Source organism: Sceloporus undulatus, chromosome 4, assembly GCF_019175285.1.
Source record: "Sceloporus undulatus isolate JIND9_A2432 ecotype Alabama chromosome 4, SceUnd_v1.1, whole genome shotgun sequence".
Taxonomy (NCBI): Eukaryota; Metazoa; Chordata; class Lepidosauria; order Squamata; family Phrynosomatidae; genus Sceloporus; species Sceloporus undulatus.
Window position 1 is genome coordinate 9,143,049 of NC_056525.1, and position 22,682 is coordinate 9,165,730.

The 22,682-nt window shown below is 41.7% G+C and overlaps 1 protein-coding gene across 1 annotated transcript in view; it reads left to right on the forward strand.

The window, feature by feature from the left end:
- MYT1 (myelin transcription factor 1) overlaps positions 1 to 22,682 on the forward strand; it is a 198,018-nt gene that overhangs the window by 114,246 nt on the left and 61,090 nt on the right. The window contains 7 exon segments of the mRNA XM_042464901.1: positions 2,144 to 2,206; positions 4,489 to 4,739; positions 9,069 to 9,866; positions 13,815 to 13,949; positions 16,872 to 16,962; positions 19,409 to 19,522; positions 21,213 to 21,427. Of these exon segments, the coding sequence (XP_042320835.1) occupies positions 2,144 to 2,206; positions 4,489 to 4,739; positions 9,069 to 9,866; positions 13,815 to 13,949; positions 16,872 to 16,962; positions 19,409 to 19,522; positions 21,213 to 21,427 (1,667 nt within the window).

The window sequence follows — 22,682 nt, forward strand, 5'->3', positions numbered from 1 at the left end:
TATTGTGAAACCGATACTGTGTCTGCCAGTCTGCCTCCTTATTGTCCCATTGTTCAGTGTTGAATGCCCACAGGCTGTTACTGTAACCCCAGTGAATCAATTGTTACATTAAAGATGAATAGCTATGCACTATCCAAGAACATGTAAGTGTGCAGCTGAATTCTTGGTGGCTAGTGTGAACTAGAGTACACCCATGGAATCAACTTCTGAATGTGATTCAGCATGTAAATAATCCCAGCTGATTTCATAGTTCTACTCTAGATCAAACAAAAAATAGCATTTAGGTCATGTGAAATGTATGGATTCCACTTGCACAATCATGAACTGAACATGGTTCAGTGGGAGAGGTGGGAAAATACAAATAAAATCATTATTATTATTATTATTATTATTATTATTATTATTATTATGTCTATTCACAATGACCAAAAAAAAAATGCAACTGCATATTTATGACACCAACAGGATTCCAGCCAAGATCTCCAGACAGAGGCAATGCTGGGAGGAGATGAACTGTTCCCCAACTCATCCATTGCTAGAACATTGTTGTTGCTTGAAGAAAGAAAACTTTTCATATACAGATGTATCCCTTGAGCTGTCTGGGAGATTCTGGAAGTTATAGACCATTTTCTAGTTCTGCTCCAAACCCTGCCCATCTGATTTGCAAACCTCCTCCCAACACTACACACATAGAGATGGTTCAGGGTACATTATCAAGATCACTCTCTCTTTTGTATTCACAAAAATACCTGAAAGTAGGGTGAGAGACATTCTTGAGGAAGTTATTAGGTTACATTCTTTCTCTGAAGGAAAGTGGTCATTAAGAAAGCTTCTGAGCAACCTTTCTTTGTAGTGGTGAAAATAGAAAGTATTTAATTCACTCAACATGAGAAAACCAAAGATAGTGTCTTAAGTGGCATCACTATGATCAGTCAAGATCATGCTTAGCTAACCCTGCTTAGCTTCCAACTTCAGGTGGAACCTTGTGTTTTCAAGGTGTTAAGGCAACCTAAGTGCCTCATCGAAGTCCCAAGATTATGTAGGATGGACTCATGGTAGTTAAAGTGGCATTGGGCAGTTGGGCTATACCTTGGAATCAATGTTTCAGACTTTGAAGAGAGTTTTGGAAAATTACGAACTAAGATTTTATGTGTATGGTTGTAAAAGCTCAACAGAGAAAAAAGCTGGCAGGAAGAAAATCAATGTATTTGTGATGCGGCACTGAAGAAGAGTTCTGGGGTTACCATGGATTGGTAAAAGGACAAATAGATGGGTCTTAAAGGAAATAAAGCCTGAACAATCCCTAAAAGCCAAGATGACTAAACTGAGACTGTTGTACTTTGGACATTTCATGAGACCACACAACTCATTGGGAAACAATTGATAAAATGGGAGACAGTGGAGAGATACCAAACTACAGCTAGGTTGATTCAGTCAAGGAAGCCACAGCCCTGACTTTACAAGACTAGAGTAGGGCAGTTGATGGCCAGAGGACTTGGAGGCCTCTCATTCATAGGGTCACCATAAGTCAAAGTTGACTTGACAGCAAATGAAAACAACCTGAGATGGCAACACCAAACAAACTTATATGAATCCCCTCAAATTAGTTGGAAGTACTGTCAGACCCCTAGCTAGGATGTTTTGGATTCAGCACTCTCCAAAAGTAATACAGTTGCTTGGAAAGTTGACATTGAGTGGTGTGCCCATGCACGCACATGGATGTCAGTAATGAATGTATAAACTAAATAAAAGCCTCATCAGTAGGAGGTGAGTGCAAGAGTTGTCTGGCTTTAAAAGCCTTGCTCTAACACATGCAAATCTTTAATTAAACATACTCATAAAACTATAATGAACCGTTCATTTAATTAAATGGGGTGAGTCATTTCATTAATTTTTAGCAAACTGCAGAGCCGCTGCATTGCCCTTCTCTGCTGGAATTCAAAGGGAAGAGATGAACTCTTGAAAGGAAATTATCCTTTCTTGCATGGGGTGCTTAGGTGACTCCTTTTGGTTCCATAGGATTTGTTGGGTTGGTTCAAAATACTCCCCCATAATTGAGCTCTCTGAATTGTAAATTATTTCTTTGCTCTCCTTGAAGTCATGCCTTTTTCTGTTTCTTCGTTATGTCACCCTTCTAACATAGCTGCCCTACTCCAGGATGCAATGGATCAGGACACATCCGGGGAAAGTATGCAAGACATAGGAGGTGAGTTTTGATGACCATCCCCAGCACTACTGTGACCGTTGTTGTTCTCAGTGAATTCAATTGGTGCTATTATTATTATTATTATTATTATTATTATTATTTACCCACCTCTCCCCATGGATCGAGGTGGGGAACAAGAACAGATCAACAAATACATAACTTCGGTTAAAAACACATTTCCATTAAAAGAACAGACAAGACACATGCATATTAAAACAACCCACATTTAAAATTTACAATTTAAAATCATCTGGATAAGGCTGCCAGAAGAAACTGGTTTTTAATGCTGTCTTAAATTCAGTCATCCAGTGAGAGAGATCAGTGAGTGTGTGGAAACATCTTCTGCATTTGTGTCAGTTGTACAGGCATATGTAGGCAGAGAGCCTACATCACTCATAACATTACACAGGAGTTGTGCAGTATCACCTCAATAAAGGACTGTGATATAGCACAAACAATGTGCCTTCTACATGCAATGCAGATCAATATGCCATGCATGACCATGCATGATGACACCAAATTTGTTGGGTAGAAATACAAAGCGTCTAGAAATAGACTTTTATTCAGTGCTTTCAAAGCTGCTTTTCAATAAGAATTCATCCTTCCTAGTCATTATATTGTATAAACAATAATTTGGTATTGTTGCTGGTCACATTGCATGAAACAAGTAACTCATGGCATTACTCATCATGTTGCATGCTACTGTTTTCTTGATTCCTTTACTATTCTTTTAAGACACACTGGAATAAAACTTGAGAAATGTATGTCAAACTGCTTGTAGAATACTTTGGAAATGCTCCTTCAAGGTAACATTAAAAGTACCTAGAAATCATTACCAGGGTATACTCATTTATAAGTTGACCTCATGTATAAGTTGAGGGCACGTTTAGGGGACAAAATAAAGGATTTTGATATGGCCCGTGGATGATTTGAGGGTAAAACTTAGGGGCATGTAACAAAAGAAGGTAAAGGATGAAACAGAGGAAAACAATGCCAAGAAACTGGAAAAAATTCAGCAAGCATAATTGTTCATGCTCACCCTAAGGTGGGATGGATGAGGAGGGAACTACAATAAATCATGGCTGTGTGATATGTGGGGAGGGTGACCAGGCACTGTCAGGGCTAAAAAAATGTGCACATGTCAAAAAAAGACATAAAGGCAAGAGTTGGATGCAGTATTAGCTCTAATCAAAAAGGAGCCACCCCTTTCTCTGAATAGGGTGGCAAAAGGTCAGAGCTTACTCTGTCCCAAGAGAACCTAAATGTGAATCACCAACCTCCTCTACTCTTTTGGTGCTCCTTTGAGGACAAGTGCCAAAGAGCTGCCACTGCAGGGTTGGTTAAGGCTCAGTACTTACACTGATAAGTCGACCCAGGTTTTGGGGTTTATTTTTTGACTAAAATTTCTAGACTTATACATGAGTATATAAAATACTCATTATACCAACAAAGTAAATTTTTTCACTCATTATCTTACTTTTAAAGGTAACTTTGTTCCATCTTTGTTACTTACAAAACAACTTGTTATACAGTGTCAGTCAATAACACACACACCCTTGCATATCAATGGAGAATCTGCTTTGGGTTTTACTCTAAACATTAAAAGAACCTTTCCAAAGCATGGAACTATGGGGTTCTACAGACCATCCCTAAGGCCTGCAGCTGCCCCTTTTCATGCTGGATCAGGGTCGTCGCAACATCATGCTGTGGCCCTGATATGGCCTTTCGAGGGTGTGAAAAGGAGCCACAAAAAGCAACTCCTTTTTGCGCCCTTGAAAGGATGCCATAGCCGAGGTGGTATGGCTATACGGTGCTTCTTTGGCACTGTGTCATATGGACACAGTGCCAGAGGAGCACCATGATGCTGTATGCTGTGTGGAGTGGCACGTTGCATCATGGCACACAGGGGCAGAGTCAGGGCATGCATCATCTGGACGTGACGCTCTGACTCTACCCCCAGGCCAGCCTTTCAGGCCAGTCTGTACAGGGCCTATGTCTCCCAAATAGGTTCAATAGCTTGAAGAGTGCCTTAGAGTTCAAGCTAAACCCTAGAATAGATTCACCACTCCACTGGTCTGGAAAACATCGCCTACTGCCACTGCTACTGGTGCTCTATTGCTTTTAGCTTACTGCTTCCATGTTCAGATCCTCCTACCCCTGGTTCTTTTTGAAATGGGAAGGCAGCCCATTCATAGAATCATAGAGTTGGAAGAGGCCTCATTCCAATTACACCTTCTTTTCTCCTTTCCATGCTTCCTTCTTCCTCTCCTTGCATCCTCTAGTTTACAAAGTTGCCCCCTAGCGAAGAAGAGGAAGCTTGAACATACAGAAGCAGAACATCCCGCATCTAAGAGGAAATCTCACCCCCTTAAACTAGCTCTGGATGAAGGCTACAACGTAGACAGTGATGGGAGTGAAGAGACTGGGGCGAAAGAGGAGTCTGTGACGGATGATTCTGAAGGCAGCTTGGAGGAGGACGAGGTGGAGACGATAGACCAAGAAGAAACCTACAGCAGTCCTCTGCCACAAGAAGGTGTTTTATTCAGCAACTGACCACAAAGATTTATTTTACAGATAGGAACTGGGCAGCATGTGCCAATTATGAAGAGTTATAGCCATTTTAAGTAGTACAGGGACAATTTGCCCAGTAATAATACAGGAACACTAAGTAATATAGGGAGTAGTTACAGTATATTCAAGCAAAGAAAGCAACTCTATTCAATCTGAGAGACCATTCTGACCATCACTGACATTTTCATTAGAAAATGTTTTTCTTTAATTTAGAAATTGTATCTTTGTGTCCTGATTCCTAATGGTTTGCCCCATATAGAATAGAGCCATTTAATAAATGGTTGGCTGGCAGGTCAACACATAGGCAATCCCTGTTTATTCAGTAAGTCAACTCTAATTTGGTGATATCCAGCATGGTATAGTGATTTGAACATTGGACTAAAGCTCTGAAGATAGCTTGCTTGTCTATCAAAACTCATTGGGTACTCTTGGGCACATCACACTCTCTCAGCCTCAGAGAAAGACAAAGGCAAACTTCCTCTGATCAAATCTTGCCCCCCCCCCCCAAAAAAAAACCCCCTTGTGATAAGATCACCTTGAGGATGCCATAAATTGGAAACTACTGAAAGCACACAACAACAACAATTCTAGTTGGGACACAAATATTAAACATTTCATCCCCAATGAAGACTTCCTATCTATAACAGAGTAAGAAAACTGCCCTCATGGGCCACTTGCAGTCTCTTGAACCTGTTTTTGCAGCATCTGAAACCTCAGTATCTCGGATTGCCCTTTTCTTTTCTTTTCTTTTTTAAAAGGGGGGTAAACTGCTTTTCCTAGAAAATACCAAGAGCAGGGGCACATCTTTTAAATAGGTCACACCCACACACCTGCCAACAGACACTGGCCAGCATCCTGTTAGTGACATAAAATAAATATTGCTCCTTTGGTGAAGAATGGACCTTTTTGATACTTACTTGGCATCAAAACAAAACAAATAAGCTTCATTTATATACCGCTTCATACCGCCTAAGCAGTGTCTAAGCGGTTTATAACTGTAAGCTAATTTGCCCCCAACAATCTGGGTACTCATTTTAGCTCCCACCTCGGAAGGATGCAAGCCTGAGTCAAGCTTGAGCCCTTTTGCTGGTCTTGAACTCGCAACCTTATGGTTTTGAGTGAGTGGCTGCAGTACAGGCATTTAAACACTGTGCCACCAGGGCTCCATCAAAGTCACACAGAGAGCTAAAGGTGAGACTGGATGATGAGATATGGAGCACATAGTAGCAGCCAAGGCAGACGAATTTGAAAATTGAGCATTTTTCAAGCAAATATGCAGGGATACATTCTTCTGGGTATCATGGACTCCTGAAAAACTCTTCTGCTACTTCTCCTCTTGGGAGAGAAGACCTATGTAAGAACACCTAACATTGAAATAGTCCTGCTGTGTATTGCTTCAACATCTTGCTCATGTAGTGGTAGGGTTTGGAGGGCCCTGGTAAAACCATGATGAGAAGCTAAAACCACCAATCACTATTACACTCTCACACACTGGCGTCTGGTGTTATCATGGTTTGCAGATATCTGTTTTGGATTTCTATCCCTCTGTATGTAAATCACTAACAAAGCTCTGGGTAGGTCCAGATGTGTTCTACTTTAGAAAAACCCAGTTTCCATTTTGACATCTCCCCAATCACTCCAAATCACCACAGTTCAGTTTAGGATTCAACCCCATCCAAAGCACCCTCTGAATAGAAATATAACAGCCCGTCTGCTGTTTGCTTAGCTTCAGGAATTTAGCCTCAATGCTCTCTCCATGTAAATGTCGCTAATGATGAATGCCTTAGTTGGCGTTAACCTTCTGTATAATGTTTTCTGCACATAAATGTTGTTCTAGAGAAACACAAGACAAAGCACACAAGTGTCTAGGTGATGACTTCTGGCAGCATCTTGGGGAAAATAAATGCCAAGGGCTGACATTCATCTCAATTTTAGAAGAGAAAACTGCCATTCTTGAATGCTATACACACAACTGCACCCAAACTGTCATAACAAGACAGGAGCTTCAATTAAATCTTTGAAACTGACTGTTTGGCTGCTTATAAGATGAGGATGAGGATTATTTTTATTTATATCCTGCCTTTTTTCCAGGGCTGGGATTCAGGGTGGCTGAAAACAATTTGAAGTTCTAGTTTCTTGGAACCAATATACAAAAGACCCCTGCTTTTTAAAGTGAAAAGCCTTTATGCTACTCCCTTGAGCTAATTAATTAATTCCCTATCAAAGTCAATTTGGAGCAATTTAAGTAATGCAGCTTACATATTAAAAAGATTACAAGTAAAACATACAAAAAATCAACCTGAATTAAACTATTGGCTGTATTGAAAACATAGGCTGTGATTCTGTGTTGTGTTCTATGTTGAGTAACTTTGTGCATGCTTAGCTATGTAGCAAACATTCTCCTAGTGAATTGTGAAGATGTGTGTCAGGGAACTGGCAAGAGAGCTCAATGAACATTGGGCTCTACTAAAGTGCATGAGCACTCCATCGCTGGTGTCTTGGTGAGCATCAGGCTGTACTGATTCACATTGGCAGTTCCTAACTATTGTTCAGGTGGGCATTGGCAGTGCCCTATGTGTATCGATGCCCACTGTGCATTGGTCCACATGTACATTGGTTCCCAATGTACAATGGTCACTTTGCTAGCTCCCCTTCATAATAATATCATGGCGGCCACGTGCTAAATACACACATTGCAAAACTGCTCAGTTCTATTTCCCACAGATGCAAGCCTGCTTACATAGATAGAAGTCCCATACTGAATTCCAGCTGTACACTTTGATTTTCAAAAGTTAAGTGCCATTTTAAAACAATATAGTTCTTACAGACATTTCCTTTAGAGCCTTCAGTCCTAAAAAGTATGTCTGAATAAAGTCTTCAGCTGCTGATGGAAGAACAGCAAGGAAGTGTTTGTTCTAGTCTTCCTTGGAAGAGAGTTCTAAATCTGAGGAGCAGCCACTGAAGTGAAAAGGCCCTCCCTCATGTTCACACTAGCCCTATGTATGAAGACGGTGGGACAAGGAGAAGGACCTCTCCTGTCGATCATGGGGGCCAGGTAGGCTCACAGTTAGTCACATAGCCTGAACCTAAGCCATATGTGCCCCCCACAACATTGTTTCATATTTACAAAGTGAAACCCCAAAGCCTCCACATTATGGATGATGTACAGGTATGTACAGGTAGCTCAAGGCCAACTAGAATGGCTCTCATGAAACACCCTATCACCTTGAGAATACCCAATCTAACATGATTTTGGAAGCAGGTTACTACTTGGATAGGTATCAAACAGGGAATACCAGAGATCTCACGGTGGCATTGCCTGAAACTTTGGAGAGTCCTTGCTACCAGTCAGAACATTATTGCTGTCTCTCTGAAGGCACTGAGTTGCTTGTGCAAGTGTGGCTTCATATTGTCTCTGTTTGGATCAAGCCTAATGGTGATTTTCTGCTTAAGAAAAGATCAATGTTCATTGTTATTGTTGTGTGCTTTCAAGCCATTGCTGATTTATGGTGACCTTAAGGCAATCCTATCATGGGGGTTTCTTGGCAAGATTTGTTCAGAGAGGGTATACCTTTGCCTTCCATTAAGTGTGTGACTTCCCCAAAGCCACCCACTGGATTTCCATGGCCAAGCTGGGGTTCAAACCCTGGTCTCCAAAGTTGTAGTACAATATTCAAATTGCTACACCATGCTGGCTCCAGTTAGAGCATGTGAATGTGTTTGTGTACCCTCAAGTCTCCTGACAATTTATGGTGAGCCCATGATTTTTATTGGTTTTCTTAGGCAAGGAATATTCAGAGGAGATTTTGCCAGTTCCTTATTCTGAAACATAGTATACTCTCCGATATTCCATAGACAAAAACCAGGACAAATATGGCCAACTGACATCAGAGTGTGGTTAAAATGGCAAAAGTTATGAAGAAGAAAAAACAAAGCTAGAAGATGATGCAGCAGTTTGCTTTTGCCTGAGTCTACTGAGAAGATTCCACCTTTTTCCTCTCCTGTCCCTGCTGCTGAGTAAATTGAGAGCAAACTACTTTTGCACTTTGAACTCAGTTTGCAGCAATTGATGTAAGCCAGGGAGGAGGGGGAAAGTAAAAACAGGACATTTCAAAACAGCTGAAAAAATAGGATGACAGAGGATTAATCAGGACTCTCCTTGCCAAATAGGTAAAGTTGCAGGGTAAGTCAAAGTTGACCACACTGGCCTAACAAAATGGGCTCATTTAGTATAAGGCAGTTTTCTTTGTTGATGTGACATTTTCTTTAAAAACCTCTGTTTTAAACATAGGCCAAGTAACAGACGGAAATCTGGAAGCCAAGGAACATAGATCTGAAAGTGAAGAGCAAGTCTCCAGTGCTGGGGAAAATGTGGATTTGCTGCATGAAGGGGTGACAGAAGAAGAGGAGGAAGAGGAGGATGAGGAGGAGGAAGAGGAAGAAGCTGGTGAGGAGGAATGTGAAAAGGAGATCATCATTCAGACAGAAGATGCTGAGGAAGTCATCGAGGTCACCAGCGAACGTGGCAGCGACTTGTGCCTGGAACATCGAGACAATGAAGTGAGCTGTGAGGAATCTTGCAAATTGCAAAAAGAGGATGAAGAAGAAGAGGAGGAGGAAGAGGAAGAGGAGAATGAAGAAGAAGAGGAAGAGGAGGAAGAGGAAGAAGATTATGAAGATGAGGAGGAGGAAGAGGAGGAGGAGGAGGAGGAGGAGGAAAAAGCATCTGAAATAATCTGTGAGGAAGTTCCTCACACATCTCAGGACTCCCCCAAAACACACTGTGAAGGACCGACGGTCAGCCCCAAGCCTGAGTATTCTGTTATTGTGGAGGTGAGGTCAGATGATGACAAGGACGATGATTCTCACTCCCAGAAATCCACTGTGACTGATGAATCTGAGATGTATGACATGATGACCCGGGGGAACCTGGGGCTCTTGGAACAGGCCATTGCACTGAAAGCGGAACAAGTGAAGGTGGTGAAGGATCCTGGCCAGCAACTGACAGGGGAGCACATAAAACAGTACCAGGTTGAAGAGAAGCAGAACAAAGCTCTGGACTCCATCAGAAAGAACTACTACAACAAAGGTGAGTGAGGACTTTGCCCTCCCAGTAACAACATTCCCAAGCTTCAGAAGGGCATGAGAACCACAGCTCTATGAACACAGTTGCCAGATCTCAGTGGCTGGCCCCGAATTTCTAGTTTTCATAAGGTTTGGAGGGGCTCAGCTCTGGGCAAGAAGAAAGGGCTTTGGTTAAATCTCCAGCTCTGCTAGTAGAGCAGCAGCTTGTTACAGTTTTCAAGACTCAATTTGATCTCTTGCTGCAATTTACAAAGGCCTTTCAAGGAGGACTTTGTATTTACTTAGATAGCCTCCTCCTTCCCTTCCAGTCATTGTGGTGCCATGACTCACCCTCCACTCTGCTCTGTATCCACATTCTGGATAGAAGCACATGGGCTAGATTAAAAGTTCTTTAGCCCATCTCTCTAAGTAAGTGAGAAGGAATAAACCTTCACTATGACTTGATTAGAGAACAACCTTTTAGTTAAGATTTCTGTCTTCATTTCCAAGCAGGAAAATATGTTCTCATTCTCTCTGTTGTGCGTGCTCTCTTTGTTTCTCTGTATTTGAATGCCAAGTTGTGAACAATTGTGGTCAGTACTGAATAGGTACTGCTTAATGACATCACCAGAGGCTGCTACTAGGTTTTATATTTTGGGCCTGTGGTAATCCTGAACTGGCAACCCAAGCTATTGATCAGTAGCATTTAACCCAGGAGTGGGGCCAACTGCAGCTTTGAGACCACATGTCATCCCTCAGGGCTATTTTTGCAGCCCTCCAGTATCCAATCACATTCTCTTGGACCATATGGTCTCTTAAAAAAAGGGTGAGTGGCTTTTCTGTCCTAGAAGCTTCCAGAAGTGGTGTGTTGCCTTTTAAATATGTTACTGAGACTTCTTTCACTGATTGCCATTTAAAAAAATAACAATTTTTCAAAATTAGAAGTGATTATCCAGCTACATTCAGTTTTCATTTCATTTCATTTCATTTTTGGTGGTCCATCTGGCCTCCTGTGAGATCCTAGAGCAGAAAATTGGCTCACAGATCCATAAAAGTCACCCACCCTGGTCTGGCTGCATCTTTCTTCCTAGGAACACTCTCCCTCCAGCTCACTGATTTCAGCAGAAGTAGATTTGGGTTATTTTGGCCTGTGTGGCACATATAAATAAAAGTGATCCATTGGATGCTACAACAAGAGATAGTCTTATTGTATCCTTGCTCCCAACCCAAGGATGCAAACATCAATAATTGCTCCTTCACCAGTACATGCATGCCTCAGTTAACAAAGCTGCTGATGCTGCAGCTCCTTTTTACAGCTCCTTTTATGCCTACCCAGCCCCATCCTTTTTCTCTTCATCTTCTGTCTAGCTGGAATTTTTATTAGCAACATCAGCATTAGGAAGATGGTGAATGAGAGCTGGAGACAAGGAGACTTTCAGGGTCAGGTCAAGAGTGTCCACAGTAAATGGTGCAACAAACAATACTTAAACTGGGAAAGAGCAGTATTCTCCTCCAGCCGATCCTACTGTGCCATGTGTATAATTATTGGCTAAAAAGGTCAAGGTAAACATCAGCTGCCACTAGAAGCTTTGAACATATATGAACAACAGAACAGAGAGAAAAAGGGTCAGCTGATAAGCAGATAAATTACCCCCATATGCTTTTTTTTAAAAAGAAGCAAAGATCTATAAATTTGGTGACCAAAATGGAAATAATAAGAAAAGCAGAGGCTGCTGAATGGAAAAAGTTATTCCTGGATGCGCTTTGGAAGAAGGTTTTTAGCAGTCTCTAGAAAGTTCAAAAAGTTACTGTTTACTTCTTTTGTTTAGTTTTCCTGGAAAATCTTGAATCGCCCTTCTTTTCTGTGATGTAGGAGCCTGTCCCTGCTCTTCCCATTCTGCTTCTGGTACCAAATTTTCTGCAAAAGAAGTAATGCCCAGGAACACATCTGCTTTGTTAACTGAGCTATAGCTGTACTGAGTCTGGAACTGCAACCTTGCAAGTGTTATCTATTGTTGTTTTGCATGTACCTCTCAACTTCCTGCGTGTATTTACAGCTTGAAAAGATGAATTTTTTAAAAATTATTATAATCTCCCAAAATTCCTCAGGTAGCAAGGACATGCCAGCTGGGGGATTCTGGAAGCAAGAGTCCAAAAGTATTTTTCCAAGCTTTGTGTGATCCTATGATAGAGTAGGAGAAACAGAACCTTCTCATATGCAGCCCATGGGGACCCATTTTGTACCCCTTTAGTCCCAACAAAGCCCTCCAGTCCTTCACCCACAAAACAATAACATTGAGGGGGTTATTTTTGCCACCCACATTGCCTCAAGATGCAGCACTCACTTGGAAAAGCCCCAAACCCCCAGATCAGCCCAAAATTCAGAGACATCTAATAAGGATGAAGATGTACTGAGCCACCTGGTCGGCATCCAAATGGCACATCAGCCAGTCCTCTTTTACTAGTTCTGTGCAGGTTGAGTCTCCTTTATCAGAAATGCTTGGGACCAGAAGTGTTTTGGATTTTGGGATACCTGTATTTGCATATATGTACCTAATGAAATAACCTGGAGATGAGAACCAAATCTAAACACAAAAATCATTTATGTTTCATATACACCATATGCCCATAGCCTGAAGGTAATTTTATAAAATATTTTTAGTAATTTTGTGCATAAAAAATGTTTGTGTACACTGAACCATCAGAAAGCAAAGGTGTCACTATTTCAGCCACCCACGAAAAAAAGTTTCTTGAAATTCCAGATAAGGGAGACTCCACCTGCATTACAGCAAGAACCGCTTGTACAAGGAAGCCTAGGACACCTCCTCACTGCTCACTCAACCAAGATTTGAATATGCATTGAGCCAGCATTAGATCCAGGCCTTTGTATTTTTGTCCATACAATTGCAGATCTTGTTTCTTCTTAGCACGTATTGCTCACTTGGGCAAATGCAGCTGATTCAAGGAATAGAAAAACAGACAACTTCCACTAAGAGCTTAGGTTTTTGTGGGTTTTTCAGGCTATGAGGCCGTGTTCTAGAAGAGTTTATTCCTGACGTTTCACCAGCATCTGTGGCTGGCATATTTAGAGAATGCTGTCATAGAAGAGAGTGGGGTATATATACTGTTGGTTGAGGGGAAGTGATTTGCATGTTAATCTGTTTATTGTTCTGTTGTTGAATGGCAAGGCCTACAGGATATCCATTTACTTAATGGATTCCCATTGTCTGCTGGGAATCCCCCTCAACCTGGGTGGTTTTCATTTGCATTTCCTGGGTCTTGATTTTGGTGTTTTTTAAGACTGGTAGCCAAACTCTGTTTACTATAAGGGTTTCTTCTTTCCTGTTGAAATTGTGCAGGTGCTTATGGATTTCAATGGCTTCCCTGTGCATTCTGACCTGATAATTGTTGGCATGGTTCATAATTTCAGTGTTTTCAAATAGCATTTTATGCCCAGAATGGTTTATAACATGTTCTGCTACTGGCAAAGGATCTGCTGGCGAAATGTCAGGAATAAATTCTTCTAAAACTAAAACATGGCCTCATAGCCCGAAAGACCCACAAAAATTATGGATTCCAGCCATGAAAGCCTTTGACTTCATGTTTGTTAAGAACTCTTGCTTGCCTTTGGATTTAAGAGAAGAACAGGCAACGGTGGCTAAAGAACTAAGTAACATTTCCAGAACTGTTTTCTGCCACCAGTTTGTTCTTTCCATACTCTTTTGGTGCAAATGTGCCTATCCTGTTCCTGTAGAAACACCATGGCCCTTTAAGCGACTTGCCACTGAATTGTCAATTAAAGCAACAAATGTGGTGGCTCTTCTCAGGAAATGATCCTTGTGCAGTGTTTGCAGGGAAACAAGAAGAATTTCAATCTGAGTTGTTGAGTTTCTCAGGTGAAATTTTGTATACCTCTGTTCCCCCCCCCCCCAATCTTTTTCATCTGGTATCATCTTTTCCACTCGTTCCCTAGATCCGTCAAGACCAGAGAAGCGTGAGATCAAATGCCCAACTCCTGGCTGTGATGGCACAGGCCATGTCACAGGGCTTTACCCTCACCATCGCAGTTTGTCTGGCTGTCCGCACAAAGACAGGATCCCTCCAGAGAGTAAGCAGGGTTTGGTGGGGCAACTCACACGATGTAACTGGTCTGCTCAGAGCTGCTGCTGTTGGAGCTACTTTGAAGAAATAGTAGCCAGAATCCTATTGGTGTGTTATGCATGTGTAAATCCCTCTGCAGAAGGAGGTGTGTGTTTGGGTCTGATGCACTATGTCTGCCTTCCATTCACAGTCATGGAAATAGAGCTGCACAAAGCATGTCATTGCACGCACAGATTTTCATTCTGAGCCAATGCTTATCTCTCTGCCCCAGTTAAAATTGGCAGGAGTGCTCCCTCAGCTCTGTATTCAGTTGCACATTTGGTTGTACATACTTCTGTGCATCTGGTTGTATGTTCTGTAGCAGTGTTGCAGTTCAACACAAGGGCTGCCTCACACAGTAATTATGTCACTCCGCATGCAGAGTTTTACACTTCACAACCCTGAGGCAGGATTTGAGCCAATAATTTGTTGGTAGATCTGGAGCTCAGATACACATGGAAATGAATTATTCCAGATAAAGCATGTTATCTGTGAAAGTGGGGTCTGGTGCTGAACTGGCCAGATATCATCTGGACAGTTTGCAGCAAAAATAGGGACTGGGTCCTGCATTGTCAGAACTATTCACCATGAGGTCAGGGGAAATGACCCATTGGCCTGTGTGGACAGCCCCCTGGTTAAGTATGGGCCCATACAGACAGGCCAAAATAAAGCTGCTTCGGGTCACTTTGGAGGTATGCTGTTTAAATTATGCATGCGTTCTAAGAGACCAGAAGCTGTGCCAAAACTGCACTCCAGTCCTTTGGACTGGAGTGTGGTTTTAATGCGGCTTCCAACCTCTTAGGATGCATGCATCATTTCAACAGCATACCGCCAAAGTGACCCGAAGCAGCTTTATTTTGGCCTATTTGTATGGGCGCACTATTGAACAAAGTAACTGAAAAAAAATTTCATCCACTATGCCTAGCCCTTAAATAAAACCCAAGGCACTGTCTTACAAGCACTCACAGTTCTTTAGATCAGTCTGAAAGAGCCCATATTAGTCTGCCCTCAACAAATAAAGACAGGTACTTATGGCTTTAAAATAATTTATTAAACAGCTTCACAAGATTTGCTGTGTGTGCTTATGCCAATAATGTAAAATCCTGCCTTATCAGTTCGTTTCAAAGGTGGCAGACCTGAGGGAAAAGGGAAAAAACAAAACAAGGGGATATCTGTTATTTTCTCTCATATGGTGGATTTTTAAAAAAAAAAAAAGAATGAAAATGAAAATGCTAGCCATGTGCTTCCTTAAGAAACTATTGAACAAATTATTTTCTTTGGTTTTAAGGTCATCACCACAGGAGGCAGTAAGATTAAAATCTTTTTTTAAAAAAAATAATCAAAGACTATGGATAAAAGCAAATGCAATTCCAATCACATAAAAAAGTACCTGAAAGAGATGGGCAGAAGTGTAATGTAGTTGCAAAGAAGAAAAATAGAATTTTTAAAGATCCTTTTCAAAAAATAAACATCTGTATTCACTCTTTCCACATGGGCATTAGAACAGCTCACATGAGGCAGCCTCACATCCAGTTAATGCTCTCTGTTGAATCCACTGAGCTTCAGCAGTAGCAATACTTAATGGGCTTTAAGACAATTGTTCCCAACCAGCTAGGACAGTGCTATTTGCAATAAGTAATCCATGGACCAGCACTGGTCTGTGAGCAATTGATTAACTTTCTACAGTGAGTTGCAGAAAAGAAAGAAACCGTGTAGGCAGTGGGTCTATATGGTATCAATCCTTCAGCTCTTCCACACTGGAAATAAAGCAGTTTGACACCACTTTAGCTGTCATGGTACCATCCTGTGGAAACCTAGGGTTTGTAGTTTGGTGAGGTATTCAGCCTGGTGCCTTACCAAACAATAAATCCCAGGACAGAGTCATGACAGTTAAAGTAGTGTCAAACTGCTTTATTCTGAAGTATGGATACACCCCTTGGAATGTTGAGGGGAAACCCCTACCAGTCCTATACCCTTCAACTATCCAGGTTTGGCAGGAATAGTCACATTTAATCCTTTGTTGTCCCACTTTTTCAGCTGCTTTTAATATGTGTGCTACTGAAATGCCGGGAATTTGGGAACTGAAAGAAAATTGAAGGGGGGGGGCAATGCTCTCTAGTAACACCCTCCTTCTCCAAAACATATAGCAATATCATATCCTCCAATTGTCCCAGTTCGACAGAGACAATCCTGCTAAGCCTCACTTGTCCCACTTTTTCAGTTGCTTTTAAAATGTCCCAATTTTTCTCCTCCTTCCACTTTCCTCCTTTGTCCTCAGGTTACTTCAGTTGCTGCAATCTGAGTTCCAACAGAAAAGTTTAGTTTGCCTGCAGTTAACTTGGCAAAGGGAGAGAGAGGTGAGGCAAGGACAGACTCTTATCCTTCTCGGTAGAATCAAGCAAAAGCAAATTGCAGCAGCCTCTCACAGCTTGTGAACTTTTCCACACTATTAACGTTTGCCAGCATGACTCTGATAGTTCCTGGCCACATGTGTCCCAGTTTTCATCCGTTAAATGATGGAGGATATGCTGTCCCCTGCATCAGATAGCTTTAGAAGCACTGAGCTAGGAGACCCATAAAACTCTGAACGTAAATTACAGGATTTCCATTTGGTTCACATTTTATGTTTGTAACCACAATGCTACATCAGCATGTGATATTACATACACCAGACCAGAAGCTTATCAAACCCATGTTAAAGTGGGAAAGATTACACAGTTCTATCTATGATGGGTTAAAACTTCCAGATCCAAAATTATCCTTGTTGTGTTGGAGAAGAGCAAACTGAAATGCTGAGATAATGAAATCTCTTTTCTTTCTTCTTCTTCTTTTTAAAGTCATGTTGTTGCTTCTTCACCTTTTTTCTCCTTTTTCTTTCTGCATTACAAAGTCTTGGCCATGCATGAGAATGTATTAAAATGTCCAACACCTGGGTGCACCGGACAAGGCCATGTGAACAGTAACCGCAACACTCACCGAAGGTATGTGACTCTTCACAGCCTTTTCATGCCTACTTAGCTAAAGCACAGGTTGGAGCTTATTGCTTGGCTTATTAATTCAGTTTACCTCTTCCAGTTTAACTTTCAATTCAGGCTGCATCCTGATTTTATTGGAAGGTTTATGCTGCTGAATTTGCCACCTGAATACAGCCTGGGTGCATCTCTGCATCCAGGGGTGCTCCAGTGGCCATTTTCTTAAGCTGGAAAACTCCCAGATCCAAAAAGAGATGTACAGAGTGCTCCTGGAAGCGAGGATGGACCCGTGATGTATTCAGGTGGCAAATGAGTGGCAAAAACCTTCTGATAATTTCAGGATGCCATCAGAATTAAGCTATAAGCCGGATAGAGGTAAAACAAAATTAAAAGCCAAGTGATAAGCTGTATAGAACCAAATTAAATACTTTTCAGCATACAGCAGACTGAATCCTCTTCTTAGTCCCAAACAGAATAAACCCACTAATTCAATTGTTGAATAGTGAGTCAACACCTAAGTAAATCCCACTAATTCATGCATCAGCTCTAGCTGGGAGTAACAATAGCATTTAGGCTATTGGGTTCCATGATATCAGATCTCAATTTATTTACACAAATAAATTGTGCTAGGTTTAAAACAATGACAAGCTGCACAGACATGTGGTGCAATGGGCTTACTGAAGGAAAGAAAAAGGAAAACTAGGTTGTACAGGGCAGTTTCATACATCTTTAGTTATCCATTTTGGCAGGGTAGTTGTAATGTTTCAAAAACATACAAAACCTACTTCATATATGAGTGTGTCCATGCTCTAAGATCTGCAGGGGAACACTTTATTTTGGTCCCACCAGACACATCTAGTAAGGGCATAAGAAAAAGCCTTCTTGGGGCCATTCCCACTAAAATTTGCACGAATCGTGATGTGGGGTATATGACTCTTCTTCCCACTTGAAACCTCTTCTGATCCTCATTGGATCGATTCCAGTTGGAATAAAGCAGGGCAAATGTAAAAAAACCTGGGTTATCCTGATAGTAGGTTTTTGGTGGTTCTTTTCAGAAGAATCAATTGTGATGCGTGTCCAGTAAGTGGGAATGCCAGATCAGAATCAATTCTTTCTGAGGGGAGAAACAAATGGCAGAGGAGTACTTGTCATCCCTCCCCGGAGACACCCCAGTGCTACCTTTTTGGGTTTTTAAAAAAATAAACATTATTGCAAAATCAATAGATTGGTAAAACAACTACTTGTCTTTCCAAAAGTTGCTTTAGCAATATATCAATTTTATGATGGAGGTTTTTAAAAGGTGTATTCTGTCCACCTCCTCCTCCTCCCGGGTCCCCCGACCATGCCTCCATCCTCCTCCTCTCTGCTCCATTCCCCGACCTTGCCTTAGTCTCTTCCCCAGCTTTCACGCTCCCTCCTTTTCCTCCCACCTCCTGATCTGATCCAGAGAGAGAGCGGAAGGGGGTCCGGCCAGCAAGGGCCCCAGGAGGGGGAAAGATACAGGGGAGAGGGCTTCTTCGGGGGCCTTCCTCCCTTCCTCCGCCCCCACAGTGCCCAGCAGGCATCTCGGGAGGGGGAAAGATACGGGGGAGAGGGTTTCCTCTGGGGCCTTCCTTCCTACGTGCCCCACCGTGCCCGGCAGAGGTCTCGGGAGGGGCCCCAGCCCTGCTATCCCACCTGGCAAGCCCTGCTGATGCCTGCTCCTCCTCCTCGGTGGCTCACAGGACTGTGGTTGTGGGAGGTAAAGGGTCCGGTTGGGGCCGCAGCCTTCTGAAAGGGTTCTGGGGGGGGGCTGACTGGGTGAAGGGCTGTGAAACATCAGGAATAAACTCTTCTAGAACATGGCCACATAGCCGGAAAAACCCACAAAAAAACTTGACATTGAAATTCAGCACCTTTGAGAAAAGAAAATAACTGTGATTCTAGCACTGATAGGTGCTCTGGGAGCAATACCAAACAGACTGGCAAAACTTCTCAGTGAAATTACCCTAGATAGGATCATAATGGCAGTTACAAAGAGACACTACTTGGAATTTGCCACTTGGGCTGCTGCCACACTAAACAATTAATGCTGTTTGACATTGCTTTAACTGTCATGGCTCCATCCTGGGATTTATAGTTTGTTGTGGCACCAGAGCGCTCTCACTAAATATTTCACAAAACCACAAATGCCATAATTTCATAGCAGTGAGCCATGGCAGTTAAAGCAGTGTCAAACTGCATTCATTCTGCAATGTAGCTGCAGCCATTGTTTGATGACATTTCATTGATTCCTATATTCTGGGACAGAATCACAGATCCTCCAAAGCTCCACTCAGTAACACCTGGTAGAATGTGAAACCAAAAATACAATAGTATGGTTGTATTAACTTCCTTTCTCCCTCTCTTCCATCCTTCCTATCTACCTTTCTCACTTCATTTTTCTGTCTTTTCCGTCCTTCTTTCCAACCAACAGCTTGTCCGGGTGCCCCATTGCAGCTGCTGAGAAGCTTGCCAAATCCCATGAAAAGCAGCAGCCCTTGACGGGTGACCCTTCAAAGAACAACTCAAATTCTGATCGGATACTCAGGTAACTGAAATCAGACAAAGTGGATCCCAAATGGATGGATTTCTCCTCCTGTGTTTCCCACCAGCACTGATTCTTACAGACAATAATGTAATATTTCTAAAAGTAGAAACTGTTCCCTCCTTGTGCAAGTAGTACTGACACATCTTGTTCCTGCTGATGCTTTCCTTGCTGCCAAATGCAAGGAAAATGGACGGTAAAATTTTAATTGATGCTTCTCATCAGGGCACGCAGGACAACAAATGGCTTCTGGAGCATCAATTAATGCTGAAACTACAGACCAAAGGGGTTTTAATAGTGCACAGAGCAACATCCATACTGATTACACTGCAATGCAATCTGCCAGAGAATTACAGCTATTATATTGACATTGTAAGGCAGGGGGCTAGAAAGGCACAATCAGATGTTTCCCTTTCTGTTCCACGTTAACACATCTCTCTGCCCATTTAGTTTCTTATATGGTGTCGCTTTCAGGAGTAGAACACAGCTGGGATGTGTTTAATATACTTTTTCTTTGCAATACCCCCCTCCCATCATCTCACTGCAGATTGGATTGGGTAGACTAAAAACAAAAAAGCAGGTTCCCTTATTATAAGAGATTTTCTTTATGTGGGGGCCAGACAGCTTGTCCCTTACAGGGCTGGCAGGTGACCCTTATTACTAGGGATCCCCTATTCGAAGGTTTGAAACCTTCTCCTTTTATACAGACTGAACAAGAACCCCCCCCCAAAAAAAATCAATATTTTTTTAAGTGTGGGCCTTTCATAAAGCCAGAAATGTATGCACCTTGTTATTTATGAATGTGGACAATATGTTAGTTTTACAGAGTTTCATTTGGTATTTAGGTAGAGCACAAACTCACTAATTCCTGATTATCAATCCTGCATGAATTTTGATTGTCCTTCATTGATCTTTTGAATACTTGTCAAAACTACAATACATATGTAAAACCAGACCTCCCACATGTAGAGTTATTAATTTTGAATAGTTGCCATTCCTTGGTTCTGCAGCCAAGGTAGAACCCACATGTCAATTTGAACTGGGGATGGGGCAAAGCTTGGAAAATTTATATTTGAACTACAGCTCCCAGAATCCCTGTGCCAGCGTGACTACTATGGAACTGAAGGCTGAAGTATTCTGGGAGTTGTAGACAAGAAAGGAAAAGTTTCCATGCTCTGAAAGAAAAGGTCACCCTCCTATTATCTGGGGGTACAAATGTTTAAGGTACATCCTCTTTGAGACTACTAAACCATTTTCAAGCTGCTGGCTGCTGGTTTGAAACCCAAGTCTGTAAAAGCCACCATGCCCTTAGACGATATTTAGGAACACAGGGGACTTTATTTTTTTGCAGGGGGTGCAGTGGAGTCTGCAGTCCTCCAGAAATATACTTACAGTAGCACTTCCATCTCTGGATCTTAATACATTTGTTTTATTTCTATCTTGCACCACACACTCATATTTAAACTATGGCATTTTATTTCCAAATCTGCAAATCTGAACACAAATAATATCAGGAATATATCTCTTGCTGCTGTCATCAAGAGATTCTTTTGCTTCTACCAAAAACAATTCAAAATTGACAAACCATAGCTTTATCTTGGCCACAGAATAATTCTGCCAAAGAATTTTTCCACAAAAAAAAATTTCAACAGAAACAATTCAGGAAAAGTGTGTATTTTCTTCTCTTCCTTAGGCCTATGTGTTTTGTGAAGCAACTGGAGGTGCCTCAGTACGGGAGCTACAGGCCCAATATGGTTCCCACCACGCCAAGGGCCAACTTGGCCAAGGAGCTGGAGAAGTACTCCAAGGTCACCTTCGATTATGCAAGTTTTGATGCTCAGGTTTTTGGCAAACGCATGCTTGCCCCAAAGATTCAGACTAGCGAAACCTCACCTAAAGCCTTTAAATGTAAGTTGGGGCTGGTCATGGACAGTTTGGGAGGCCCTGAAGGGTGTGTTGTTGTTTCTTGTTGTTGTAACATTAAGTATTACCCACTTGGATTCATCCAAAAGTCCATCAGATCCAGTTTCTAGCAATGGCCCACTAGATATTTCTGGAATGTGCAGAGGCAGATTGCCAGACTTTCCCCATTGTTTATCCCAAATATGTGACATTCATATGAGGCATGCTGCATTTTTCTGTTTTGCTATCTTGGTTAGCAGTCACTGATCAATAGACCCCTCCGCCACTAAATTGTCTAATCCTTTTAAAAAAAAACACTAACCATATGTCTTTTCACATCTTGATGCTCTGAATTCCATAAGCTAAGTAACTATTCCATAAACTAAGTACCTTCTTTCATCTATCCAACTGCATCTCTTATTATTCAATTTCTCTGAAAAACACTCAGTTCCAGTACTTCCAGGGGTGGATTAGATGTTTCCTGCAAACACATATAACAAGGAAATGTAGGAAGCATTTGCCCAAATTACAAATGGATCTTGTAGTCCCTTTGAGAGTAAGTGAAGAAGCATATGAAGAGATCTTGTAGCACTTTTTAGACTAACTGAAAAAAGAGGTTGGCAGCATGAGCTTTCGTAGACTAAAGTCTACTTCCTCAGGTGCATTTGAGTTTTTAAAAGGGTAACATAAACTTTCATAGACTTGGTGTACTTAAGCAAAAGACTGAGTGGTAGCACTAACATCCTGAGAAATTGTTTTCAACCAATGTCCATGCAAAATGAACCAAACCCCTCCCAGCAACAAATTTTCCAAAAGGACAAAGTCAAAGTTTGACAATCAGTCCCAAATTTGCATCTTAACATCTAGAACTCATATATGCTGTTTCACATCCCCTAGGTCATTTTGCCTGATTTTTTTTTTTCCTTTGGATGCCTAAACTGCATTTCTAAATACTTGTCTGGAACCTTAGGTTACTTCAATGTTATAACGTTGGAGGATGCTCTCATTCCCCCCTCCATAGCTACATCCCTGAGCAATTAATCCACTGACTGAAAGCAACCTTGATGCTTTCTGAGTGTCTGTGTATGGGGAGGAGGTGCATTTTGTTCTCCCAAGCAAATATCAGTTTGAAATCTACATGTTTTCATCCTGCCAAACACATTCCAGTGAATGTGGAAAAAGAACAAAGCAGGGAAGATTTCATTTCCCCGCACCCTTTTGAATTCTCAGAGGCGTATAGCAATACAGTTTTAATGGACAA